We start from the raw sequence: 14,415 nt of genomic DNA on the forward strand, positions 1-14,415 counted from the left end.
GTCTCTCCAGACTCTACTGCTAGCATTGGTAAATCCTTCAACTATTGCAGCTGCACCGAATGTTACCGGTACTGTATTTTGCTGGCCATGAACTTGGAAGCTGCATGCCTTTGAACCTAGTAGAGTTCTACGATAAACACAGACTATCCTTAAAGAGATCATGAGATTTAAGACAAGTAAAGATTCTGAAAACATAATAATGATAAAATTGGATGGTTTTTTTCACCCAATACTACAAATGTATTGGTCTCGCTATGAGTTTTAAAATATTGGAATCGACTACGTCTCGTCCAATATTTTAAAACTCATAGCTCGACCAATAAATTTGTAGTATTGGGTTCAAACCATCCAATTTTATATCAAACGTGGGTGCTTTTTGGGTGCTTTTCGTTAAATATTTGTATACTGATGGTTTGCAAAAACAGCAAAAAGTAGAAAGTCAGCATCCGAAAGTCTGCGTGACACATCTCCGTACAAATGTTCTTGAAGACCCCCCCCCCCCAATTTACACTTAAACCAGTAGGTCTATTATACCATCAAGTAACGAGTATTTGCAAAACAAGGTATAATTTTATGTGCTGCTTTGTGAATGTTTTTGATTTGTTTATTTTGCAATTCGTATTAATTGTTTATAATGAGTAAAATACATTGTAATTAAGCTGTAACAACTTGACATAGGAGTAGATATCATATAATTTCATGTAGCATAGAATTTAAAATTGTCAAAATGACAGTTGTTGATTGATCAAATCCTTAAATACATTATATAAGGCAGCACTTCGAGTTAATTGGTTTGGGAAATAAGTTGTGACCTCCCAGCAAACACAAAACGTTTTGGACATTATTTGCAAAGGATTGAAGAATTGGTATAACGGGTATAAAACGTTTTCATAACATTCAAAAGAATTTAATACAAACTATTCTACATAAGAATGTTATTTATGTTTTCGAAAAAATATTTGGCAAAAATGGTTGCAAAATATATTTCATAATAACATTTTGACAATATTTTAAAAATTTTGTTATATTTTGTTTCATACAAAAACGCTTTCATGACTTTTATATAACCCGGTATTTAATGTTATTAAAACATTTTTACTAAAACCCACAATATAACCACCTCCCCTATTTTTGGTGTACAAATATTCTATACTACTGTATTTGCAAAAACAGTTTGAAACAGACTTTTTAACTTTGAGATATTAACCTTTGAAATTGGGTAAAGTTGTTTTTGGACCACCCTGTACCGGCTGTATCAACAAATCTACAAATAAGTAGGATCTTATGTTAAATTTTGATGTGTCAGACTCATCCATTACCATTGAAAACTAATGGGTACAATTCATTTTGATACAGTTTGTATATGACTATAATTTGGCTACGCAAGTCAAGTAGCTTTACTGCCATCAGATGCTGGGGCTGGAACTTGACATCGTTGTGTTGGTTGGTGATGAGGCAGTTTCCGAAATATATAATAACCCTGAAAGTTAAATACAAAGGCATAAACAAACAACAAAAGTCAGATTGTCAGGGTTTATCATGTTTTATCATATTTAATTTAAGATACTTTCGTTATTGATCACATGGTATAGAGGTCTACTTAACACTTTTCTTAGTGTTACAAAAAAGTATGCTCGTTTATTTCTCAAAAGTGAGTTGACATGGGTAATATCATTCACGTACTAATATAAGCCTATTAATCAAACAACTTTTAGAAAAAGCACGAACATTGCACTCGGTATTTTTCAGATTTTTAATGTTGTGGAGTGTTCTTATTCTTATTAAAATGTTTGAGAATGCTATACTTATGATAGCATTTTTGTTTAGATATAAAATTCTGCAGTTAAAAATCTTTTTTAAGCTCTATCTTCCTAACTTCACGAAACATTTTTATAAAGAACACTTTTTACAACATTTTATACATTTCTGAAAAGGAAGAAAGTCAATTATACATAATTAGTGTAAAAACAAGCATTTTGGAGAAAATCACAAAAACAAAACATTTGCATGTAAAAAATTTCGTCTTTGGATTTGTTTTGATTTTTAAATCTAGAGACTCAATTCTAATGACTATATTGCGGTCTTTTATTAAATTTTTGACCAAATAAGGCAATTTTTTGACTAAAAAATTACTTATTTTATACAGGATGTCCCAGAATGATTTATACCGGGAAAGTTGAATTGTTTTAGGAATGAATTGCATTACTATTGGTGGCATTTTCTTACATTTTACGTTTTACATTATATTTAGCTTTCTTAAGAATTTTAGATTTTAACATTGGACGTTTCTAATCGAATTTCAGGATGTTGCGTAAAAATGGCGAATTCTAAGTTTAGACAAAACAGCCTATTTTGTATATCTGTAAAATTACTAACCCTTCAGCACAAAGTTATTTGGAAAAACTTATGCCGGTATTTTTGTTGTGTCCTGTTCTTACTTCCACTAAAAAGGCAATATCTATCGATTATTTATGCTGTTACGAAGCACTCCTTGTATGGAACAAAGAATTTGTTACGCTTGAGTGACCTTATACTATTCTGTCTTTCTGGCGCAGCTTTTAAGATGATAGAGGTTATCCGTGTTCTATCAGCTTTATATCCTATCAGCGACTGCTATACCTTGTTTAAGGACTTTCAAAAGAGAAGTACCTAAAATAGCCCGCCCAAGTCATGCAGGTCGTGCATTGAATTGGTTTGAATGAGGAATAGTACGGGAACCAGCGCCTTTTGTTAGAAGTCACACATGAGTGAAGTGAATAACCTCTATTATTACAGGGTGTGTGAGTTTCATCGTTTTAAATGCCGGTAGAGATGGATTTGTCACAAAAGTTCTTAGTGCCGCATCATGTATTTATGTTCACAGTATATTTGGCACATCTGCAGCTACGTAAAGGTGAATATTAAATTTGCTACAAGATTTTATTGAGGAAGTTATCCTCTGTAATTATGACATTTTTTGGTAAAATTGTGATAAAAATTACATGAAAAATACGTTTCTAACCTAAATATCTGAACTCATATTGAAATGTATCACTTAATTCCATCTATCGAATTATTCAGTGTTGTACGCTCTACATCTGTGTCAAATTTGGTTTCTTTTCTATAAAAAAAATGTATGATTTCTTGAATATATTACACAATACAGCTGGAAGATGGTTATAAAACATCCACGTGTTATGATGCTTTTGCACTGTAAATTACACACATATGCAGTTTTCTTTCATTTTCAAAAATATCAGCGTCACGCCCAAAACGAATCGAGCTACTTCAAATGAAAGTCACAGACTAAGTAGGTGACATGTGTGTCATTGTATTGCACTTATTAAAATTAGATACACTGTTGATTATGTATTTTTAATATTTTTTCAAACATGGTATAGATCATTCTGGGACACCCTGTATTGGTCAATATAATCAAACATAAAAAAAAAAAAACCTGGCTCTAGAATCGAGTCCCTATTTAGTCGCCTTTCCCCATCAGATCTTACACCCTGGGTGCCTCAACTGACATGGGACGGCCTTGGTCACCATCACCACCACCCCTACCCTTGCGTTACTAGGATGATATGGCATTTTACCTGCAGTACATGCTGTTACGTAACATGCCAATATACCCCCAATGAGTGATCGAACAGCAAGACCAGAGAAATCTTGTTTTCTGTCCGGGACAATCGAACACAAAGTACCTAGCTGCATACCGACGGCGCCAAAGTTATCGAAACCACATAATGAATACGTTGCTATTACTTCTGATCTCACCTAAAAGTAAAGTGGCAAACAGAGTCGTGACTTAAAGGAAGTCTCCGGCAATCACAACATTATGCCGTATATGTAAGAAAAAAAATTAACAAGCACGAATCACATGGTTTTATTTAAAACACACTCATAATGACCATAAAAACGAATAAAAATATCTGTCTCTCAACACGCGATATTCAAATTTGTTTTATTTTTTTTTGTTAATATGAGTTTGTTTTAAATAAAACCATTTGATTCGTGCTTGATAATTATTTTTCTAACATATAAAGCATAATGTTGTGATTGCCGGGGTCTCCCTTTAACTCGTCAATCTTTAAAGTCATCATTTAACTCGTCAGTCAACTCATCATCTCTTCAGCTCAACACATGATAACATACAAGAGAAAAAGAACAAGAGAAAAGAAGGAAGAACAAGAGAAAATAAGGAAGAACACGAAAAGAAGGAAGAAGAGGAAAGAAGAAGAAAAAAGAGGGGGAAAGAAAGAACAAAATAGAGAAGGGAAAAGAAGTAAACGAAAAAGAAGAAAAGGAACAAAAACGTAGATTGTTGTGCAGTATAGATCACTAGACTGGGCTATTCCAGTTGAAATCCATACACCCCCTATGGCATACCCTTAAGCTTCCACACAGTGGGTACATATTTCAAATGGAGTCACCCATCCAGGTAACTCACACTCCTGACACTCTCTGTGTGGAAGATTAAGATAATGTCTTCCATAGGGGTTATGTGGAATAGAGGTTGTGTGGATTTTAATTGGAATAGCCCAATGAAAAAATAGCCAATTTGAAGACATGAGCGCAAGAAGACCGTAAGTCCACTTGGCCCTCAACATGTATACACTAAAGTTACGTATAGTTTCTTAGAGTTTTATCGTGTTTAATACATGTTTCGGGGTGAAAACATCATGGAAGGTTTGTTTTGGCCCCTAAACATGTATAAAACATTACCAAACTATACGCAACTTTAGTGTTGAGAGGCCAAGTGGACTTACGGTCTTCTTGCGCTCAGGTCTTCATTTGAATAACACCTGCTTACCGATATTGTTGCCCCTGTGCCATCTTCTCTGTTTGTTATTAATTCCCCTAATCTCTCGTACGCAACGAATTCATTGATGAATGTTTTAATACCTAAGAGTTCCGCTACCTTACCACAGTCATCCCACTCGACACCCATCATGTACGCAATGGGCATAAACAGATAGGTAAATATTAGCTGAGAGGAAAACAAACATACATAAGTAGAAATTGAAGTATTTTTTAAACACAAATAACCAAAAGCAACATTCCTCTTTCAGAATGTTTTGTAAAGGAAAGTTTACAAAATGTCCTAACTATGCAATTTGGATGGTAGCTTTCAGTAAGTAATTTACCTCTACACTCAGTTCAGGAAATCCCATCAATCCCCCTGTATATGCTAATACTCCATTAATGAGAGCTAATAATGCTACGAAGACAATAAGATTGGCAATGATATTGAGAACGGCAGGGATGGCTTGAGACGCACCAACGGTAGCTGCTTCTATCACGTTATGTTCTTCACTGTATTTCAAAATATTTAACAATTCAATCAGTAGATCTTATCTTATAACTGGTCAACTGAAATTTGCGGTGACATTACGTTACATATTCCCTTAAAATCTATCCTTTTCACCAACTGTTCCCAGCTCGATTCTATACCACCGCCCACAGGTTGCTGCATATTAGTTAAGGACAGGGTGTATCCAGAGGATGATTTAAGGAAGCCCCATCATGCACTGTAAAAGTGTTATCACTAGAGTTTCAACTGCCACTTTACTTTTCAAATCCCATTGAACTCTGTGCAAAAGATGTTGTTTTAGAATTGCCCGTGTGTCATTATTAGTTGGTCGATTTCAGATCTAAAGTGATGTATGCATGAAGGATAATCCACACCTTCTGTAGATAACATAAAATGTCAAATCGACCAACCTTTAGAAGGTGTTTTTATTGTAAACATATCTGTCCAAATTCAAATTTAACCATGCACGTGTGTATGCAGTAGGCGGGCAGTGGTGTGTGTTCACTCACACAGCTGTGCTAACCGCAAGACTTGCTGGGAAGTGCTTAAATCATCCTCTGGGGTGTATCAACAGTGTAAAGGTATAATTTTAAAAAAACCACCAGATTTATGCTGTGAAATTTATAGCCATTTGTTGACACTTAACTGTCCTAATTTTACTATTATAATTCACATTATTTTGGAGCGACTTTAGCAGACCCTCCGTATTCCAATCCTAACCCTAACCATTATCCTTACCCTAACCCGTACTCACGTGGCTGCAGCTATTGAAAAAATATAGTTTGTTATTTCAATGTACCTTTTTTGGTAATGCGAGATCTTTTGCATCAGCGAGCTGCGATTCCTCTGTCTCAGGATACAGTAATTTGGCAATAGCCAATGCAGCAGGTGAAGACATCACCAACGCTGCCAATAAATGAACTGTATCAATGCCGAATATACCATAGACACCAATAGTACTAGCAGACATCGTGGCCAGGCCACAACACATGATAGCCATGAGTTCAGACTTTATCATTTTCTTAATGTATGGACCAATTAGAAATTCCGCTTCACTCTGAAAGTAAATTAATATATCAGAGAAACATTTTTTGCATATACGAATTTAAGACATAATAAATACACATTTAATGACAAAACAATTAAGCAAATTAATATTGCCGAGTGAGTGGTAAACTTGAAACAAAGAATTAGTACAATGATGTCAAAAATTCTGATATCGGTCTTTTATTAAACAAATATATTTGGCATAAGGCTCCCATGCAGACTAAGACTAACTAAGGCTACTTTAATGGAATATTCCAGTTGAAATCCATACACCCCCTACAAAAGACATGCCTTCCCACCCCACCCCCACACAGAGAGTGTGAATTTCAAATGGGGTTACCTAAATGGGTGACTCTATTTGAAATATCTACTACCTGTGTACAGGAGATTTAAGTCATGTCTTCCATAGGGGTGGTATGGATTCCAACTAGAATAGCCCAAAGCAAAGGTTAATCTATGTGACCAATCAGGTCAATGTCTACAGTTTAATCGTAACACTTTTTAACACGTTAGGCGATAACTTGTGAACCAAATGGACGGTGTTCATTTTATTTTGGATTTGAAGACCAGTGGCGTAGATTTCTTTTTGACATTAGGGGGATGGAGTTGGAAAAGTATAGTATAGTCAATTCAGCACATTTTGGCGACAGAATAAGTTTGTGGACCAAATGCGCGCAAAGCGCGCGATAAATTTTGCTATTTTTAATCTAAACTGAAGAAATATGGTGTAAAAGCAGAATAAATGTGGCTAAAATAGGCAAATATGAGGTTAATTTGGTCAGAAACCCATGATCAGGCGTCAACATTGGGGGGGGGGGGGATGATTGTATGGACCACCCCTGGGAAATTATTGGGGGATTTATCCCCCCATCCCCCCCGGGATCTACGCCTATGTTGAAGACCTGAGCGCAAGAAGACCGTAAGTCCACTTGGCCCCTCAACATGTATACACTAAAGTTGCGTATAGTTACGTATAGTTTGGTAATGTTTTATACATGTTCAGGGTCCAAAACAAATCTTTCACAACCTTTCATGATGTTTTCACCCTGGAACATGTATTAAACACTATCAAACCCTAAGAAACTATACGTAAATTTAGTGTATACATGTTGAGGGGCCAAGTGGACTTTCAGTCTTCTTGCGCTCAGGTCTTCACATGTAGATAATAATTACAATTTAGCTAAACGCCTAACGTGTTTAAAAAGTGTTACAGCTGAGGATTTATAGTGTAGGCATCAGGCAAATGCAAACTGCAGTGAAATACCGGTACAAATTGAAGAAGAAGCAATTTAAATCAAATTCTATCGGAAGATTCTTACCATTCCAACAATGATGTTACAGGCAGCATTCATGGATTCTGGTGCTGTAGTTTTAATTGAATGTTGCATAAACCATGAAATCTTGGTTATTAAAGCTTGCATTATTCCTAGGTAATATAATACTGCAACCACGCTGCAGAAATATATAATAACGGAAAAAAACAAAAAAAGTAACCACCAAAACATTGGTTCAACAATCTATTTTTTAACATGGACTATCCTAAACGCATGAGCTTAATCGGTTTGATATGTTGTTATTCATTAATGTTTTTCAGTATTCTTATGTAGTTACCTCAAAAGCAAAGAAGTGATCTTGGTAAGTGTCACCAAACACAAATATACAACCAGCTGACACATAACCCGTAAACGTCTTGGTGAAATCTCCCATGAAATTGAAGAGGTAGAATCCAACCTTTGTCCTTAGAATGAAGAGGCCCAACGCAAATTGTATAGCAAGACCCCAGATCACGGGATTCCAATTTATCTATAAACATAGTTGAATGAAACCATTTAGTTGAATGAAATCATGCCCGAAATACCAAATCTGCAGTGTGGCTATGTGGAACCAAGAACTTGAATGCGATAGAAATGAAGCAAGACCTGTATTTACGTGTTTTTAAACAATTAAAATTGATTAAACCATGGCATTCGACACCGTAAATCATGAGAAACTGTTGAAAATTTTGAGTGAGATTAATATTGTTGGACAAGACCTGAGAATTATCAGAAATTTGTATTGGAACCAGACAGCAGCAATCGGAGTGGGAAATGGTGTAGGGGAGTTTGTTGAAATCAAGAAGGGGGTGCGGCAAGGACGTGTTTTTCGCCAGATTTATTCAATTTGTATAGCGATTGGATACTGAGAGAATCGGAGGAGATACCAGGATTGCAGATTGGTGGTAAAATAGTAACAAGGTGTGAAGATGACAGTGTCCTAGCTATATCTAAGTCGGACCTTCACCAAATGGTGAACAAAGTTGTGACTGAAAGTGAGAAGAAAGTACTCGTCATTATCTGCAAGAAAACTGAGTGTCTGGTAGATACAAAACAGAAGGATGTACCCATCTGCAACATTAAAATCCATGAGAGCAATCTGAAACAAGTTGATGGGTTTACCTATCTCGGAAGCTGGATCACATCAGATGGGAGGTGTGACAGAGAAATCAATAGGAGAATTGCAATGGCAAAAGAGACTTTCTCACGAATGAGCCCCCTCCTTTGCAATCTGAATATCACCATGAGTACAAGACTCAGGGTCTTGGATTGCTATGTAGCACCAATTCTGAAATATGGTTGCGAGAGGTGGGTAGTTTTGAAAGGCAGTGGAACTTTCCTAGTAGGCCACTGTTGAGGAAAGAATATCTGGAGTGTTACTGGGAAGATTAATGGAAGGAGAGACCAAGGACGCCAGAGGACAACACATCTTCAGAGTATCGCAGCCTGGACGGGACATCAAGGTGTTGAGATTGTAAAGAACAGGGATTGGTATTCCATGGTCGGCCACATCACTGGAGAGAGAGAGAATTGAATGAAAAAGGTGCAAATGTTTTGAACGTTTTAATTATGTTATATAATAAAGACAGCAAGTGCCAAAGAACTTGCAATCAATAATGTGAATAGTATGAAATGTGGTAGTTTAAGAGTTAATCAAAGCTAAAGGTTCCGGTAGTCTTAGAGTTCTTCGTCTCAGTGTGAGTGTCTTAGTGTAGTATCTTAGTCTTAGCGTTCTTAGTCTCAGAATTACGCTTAGTATTCTTCGTTCCAATGCACAGCAACCTACTAGTACTAAACCCTTACACCCAAATGGCAACAAATTAAGCAAAAGGGTTCATTTAAAGAAATCTGGTAGTTTAGGGTTAATCAAAGTTAAAGGTTCCGGTTAGTTTTACTGTTCTTCGTCTCAGTGTCTTAGTTTAGTATCTTAGTCTTAGCGTTCTTATTCTTAGAATGACACTTAGTGTTCTTCGTCTCAGTGTTAGTCTTAGTATAATCATTAGTGTTTGGTCTTAGTATTTGTCGTGTTAGTATTGGTGTTGCTCGCCTCATCAGTTTTAGTCTTAGGGTAAGTATTAGTGTTAATATTAAAGTAAACTGTTGTGTTCGTGCTGGTGTTAGTCTTAGTGTAAGGCCGGTTCAATGTAGGGAATGGCAAGAGCTGGCTGTGTGCTACGCATACCGTGCGGCTGTCACTGTTACGGGTGTTACGGTTACGGATTTTGGGGAAGTTTTTACCACTATAGAGAATACTATAATTAAACAGTCTCTATATCCTTACGGAAGACACAATTAAGGTTGTATAAGAAAAGGCAATGTTTAGCTAAGATTACTTACATGTCTAGGATGCCTAGAGATTAGTAAACTAATTAACACAAAAACAGCAAGACCGGCTAATGAAATCAGTTGACTTGGGTTATCTTTGGTAAGAAAATACAATGTTGCTACGATAACGCCGACAAGAAGGATCCGCAGCGGCCTGGAAGGAAGGTACAAATTGGCAATTAAATGAAGTATTTTTTTTCGGAAAAAAGATTCCCGGGATGTTCTAGCCAAATGTAAAGTTCTTTAGTTTTGTTATGTGAACTTAAAGTACAGTACATACGAGCACGAGTGATTACTTAGACGTTAATCAGTTGATAGAAACAACACGTATTAATCAATTAAACAAAATGAATTATTTATTGAGTGCATCTTTCTCTTTTGTTTGCTTTGGTTGGTTTCGTCAGAGATCATATTTGTTCCGTATTATAGGCCTAATTGGTTAAAATGATCAATAAATTTCAGTCATACTAAATTCAGTCATAGCATGAGTAAAATATAAACTGATAATGTAGTCATAATGCCAAACATGATCGGGAGGCCTTGTGTTTGGGAACTGCGTCGCTTCCTTCGACAATTCGATTACTGGGAATGGTTGATATCGAAATCTTTAGGGACTGTTCCCATCAAATTAATGTGTGCCAAAAATCGCTTTCCCCTTTTCGACCTGGCAAATATTGCTTGCCTCCTCCCGTTTGACCCCAAAATAATTACTATACAGTCCCTTAGATCTTAGTCAGGGACCGCGGTTGCTCGGGGCCAAAGAGGGCCAAACAAATCAAAGATCTGTGTTTGGGAGCCAAGTGTACCTGTGTTTTGTCTAGTGGCACTCCCCTGGTATAACCGCCATTGGTCCCCGGGTTGGATTTGGTCGGGCAAACCTAGTCTCTCTACTAAAGTGCCAAGCCCAATGTGGCTGAGGCCACCGGCTTTCATAGTAAAGACTTGGAACTAATGGAGTTCCAATATAGAAGAGCCCCGCAGGGCATGCAATCAAAGTTAATGAAATAATTATAAATATGAAGATTGGGTCACGCCTTCATAATTAGAGACAGCCCGTCACCCATTTCATATTTTTACCTTTTTATATTTATCCCTCAATTTCCTTCATTCTTCAGGCACTGCCCTTTATCGGGGGATAATTTATAGTTTAAGCTTGATCGCTATTGTTTCTTTTTAGCCCTATGGGGCAATCTTGAAGGCTATTGCTTCTTTGCAGTCTGCCTTGTATTTCTAGCCTCCCCCTCCTCCACACCCCACGATTCTTTAACTTAACAATAATACTTAGTCATTTATATAATTGATTGTGTCAAAATACATTATTTAAATGTAATAATAACAGATGGCGCTATCACTGTATTAATGCGCTCAATATTAGCACTTTAAGACTGTTGTACCATGCTTTTAACTACCACTTTAGTAGAGAGACTGTATCGGGTCGGCGGGCCCCATGTTGAGAATCACTGATCTAAGCAATGAAATGAATTGCGCCATGTTCATGATATTATGATTGTCGTGGTGAAATGGATTTAATTCGTTAACCAAGATTTTATATTTATATTTTTCAAAATTTTGATGTGCAATAACTTTTTCTGGACCAGTGATGAAGTCTAATAAATAAATAAATAATAAATAAATAAATAAATAAAAGAGGGCGCTCACGGTTGTTTGATGGGATCATTTATTAGTTTTTCAAACAAAACATCATGCACAACCAAATTTTAGGCTTAAACAGCTTAATGTGATATCATGCTAATGTATACAAATGCTTTTGAGTCATTCTCAACTTTAATTTCCCATTTGTTACAAAATTATTAACTGTATTAATCCGCTCAATATAAGCACTTTAAGACTGTTGTACCATGCTTTTAACTACCACTTTAGTAGAGAGACTGTGTTGGGTCGGCGGGCCCCATGTTGAGAATCACTGATCTAAGCAATGAAATGAATTGTAGCCCTACTACAGGGCCTTATTTTCTTTTTTTTACATACTATATACACCGAGACATCATGCTATAAACTGAGAACTGCTAAAAACCCAGTGATAGCTCACAACCCACTAACCGCTGTCCCCGTTTCTCGGGGACAGCGGTTAGTGGGTTAAGCAGTTCTCGGGGTATAGCGTGTCTCTGAGTATAGCATGTAAAAAAAGAAGAAAATAAGGCCCTGTAGTAGGGCTAATGAATTGCGCCGTGTTCATAATATTTTGATTGTCGTGGTGAAATGGATTTAATTCGTAAACCAAGATTGTGATAATATTATAATAATTAAACATCCATTACCATACGATGTAAATCCAATACTGTTCAATTTGTGTCCAAAGTGGCAGACAACAACCCTGATAAATGTATTTGCCGAAAGTATTACGTATAATAATGTAGAAAAGTGAACTGGTCACGATACAGGTGATAATTAACATCACTAGAGCTTCCTGAAATGAAGAAAATAGATCATTCCTTGTTAATAGCAGTGGCAAAATAATCCATACTATAAAGTACACTTTTCTGTTGGGCAACTTTTCTGTTGGGCAACTTTTCTGTCGGGCAATCTTTCTGTCGGGTTTGTTAGATACACTAAGCTACGTGCATTGGTCATTCTTAGAGAAAAAAGTTTTAGACAGATCATAAATGCTTCACACAAGATCTACATTGCCATTAACGAATGATATTGTGTAAACATAAGTATTGTGTTTGAAGGACTATGGTGTCAGGAACGCCATGAAAAGGTTACGTTATAAAATAATTGAGAACAGTCGTATACTGCTCCTCAGATTCATATTTTTACGACTTTTAAAATATATTATTTCACACCCACACAACCCACATTACCACTTACCCCTCCCCACGTGTCTCACCCCTACTGTACCTCCATATCGTAGATACAAGCATAGATAATGTAAGCAAGATAACCCATGGCCGATACGAAGTACATAAATCTCCAAATAACCGCCTCGTTGGTTTGGTAGAAACGTCTCAACTTCAGCTTCATTTGATCTATACTCTGAAAAAAGTAGCGTCCGCACAGCACACATCAATGTTTACTAGTATGTTTTCTATATCTCATATATATTTTTTGTTGTAAAATAAAAATCATGTCAACGAATTATTGCATATCGTATACGTTTGAAATTTAACTGAGCAATTGTTACATAATCATTTCTAATCCTATAAATGAATGTTCTTTTAATATCTGTACTGTACAGGTATTTGGATATAACATTCTATTAAATTTGCTAAAAAGTGTCACAAAAGGGTTTTCATCCGGGTTTACATACATTTGTGTTTAGTGAAGCAGATCTCCGAAACCCAAAATGAATAAAACAAACGGTATTTGAAAGCTAGGACTGCTCCCTTGACGTTGAGGTAAGCATCATGTCACAACATGATTTTCTAATTGCCAAAGATGGCGCTTTCCACTTGCACAATTTTTTAGACAGGCTGTATATCGAGGGCTTAGAGCCAGAACTAGCTATGTACATGTCCACAATTACATGTTACTCATTTCGGCAACAAATGGACAGTTAATTCTTCGCTCTATAATATAATGTAAATGACTTTTGGGGAATATACATGGTCACTTGCGTCTACCTAACTGTTTACCAAACATATACCCCAAAGTCACTTGCATTTATTATGGAGGGCAGAATAAACCATCCATTTGTTGCCGAAATGAGTAACATGTAATCGTGGACATAGCTAGTTCTGGTTCTGACCCCTCGATATCATAGCCTTTTTTAACAGTATCCGGCGAGCGAATAGCGTTCTTAGTGTTTAGTGCTAGAGTTACGATGGGGTTAGACTTACCAATTTACGCTTGGTTATAAAATGACTTTATAATATGGCTAACACAGAATGGTTGCAGACGTCATTGCAATAATTGGTGACAGAATTTAAATACACATGATATCCCGGGCATTATTATACACTTGTACCCAGATCTTTGTTTTTAAAATAACATTTGCTTCTTAAAACCATATAATTTTGAGATGACGAACTTACAATAGATTCTAAGTAGCGTTGGTCTTCAATGTCAGTCATACTTGGTGTCCTCTAAAAGTTGTCCGCCACCAATAATGATTAAAACCATCACGGGCTAAAAAAGGACGATTTTAATACTAAAGGGCTATAGGTACTCTGCAGGTGTGTGGTATACTAGATAGTGTTTTGGAAAATCTATGACATTTATTTTGATATAATCGATCAAAGTACACTGGGCTGCATTGATTAGTATAGGGTCATACAGCAATTCCGTGTCCGTGATAGCGATGGTTTGTTTGTTTCTCAGTGGATTTGTCTTCCAGTGATCATAATGAAGGTTAGATAAAACATTTAGCAACCATATGACCCTTTCGAAAATGTAGGCTAACTCCATGTGGGCATTAGCGCCAATCCGGCTTGAAATAGTATGTGCGTGTGTGTTTGGGGTGGGGGTGGCAAC

The 14,415-nt window shown here is 36.4% G+C and overlaps 1 protein-coding gene across 1 annotated transcript; it reads right to left on the reverse strand.

Moving 5' to 3' along the window:
* Positions 1-1,387: 1,387 nt before the first annotated feature.
* LOC140163541 (solute carrier family 28 member 3-like) lies at positions 1,388-14,015 on the reverse strand. Its single transcript, XM_072186855.1, has 10 exons — positions 13,977-14,015; positions 12,839-12,978; positions 9,994-10,135; positions 7,951-8,146; positions 7,663-7,820; positions 6,099-6,353; positions 5,130-5,300; positions 4,796-4,972; positions 3,547-3,759; positions 1,388-1,480 (listed from the first exon to the last, which is right to left on the reverse strand). Exons 1-10 carry the CDS (start codon positions 14,013-14,015, stop codon positions 1,388-1,390), a joined length of 1,584 nt encoding a protein of 527 aa, XP_072042956.1.
* Positions 14,016-14,415: the final 400 nt, after the last annotated feature.

Source organism: Amphiura filiformis, chromosome 11, assembly GCF_039555335.1.
Source record: "Amphiura filiformis chromosome 11, Afil_fr2py, whole genome shotgun sequence".
Lineage (NCBI taxonomy): Eukaryota > Metazoa > Echinodermata > Ophiuroidea > Amphilepidida > Amphiuridae > Amphiura > Amphiura filiformis.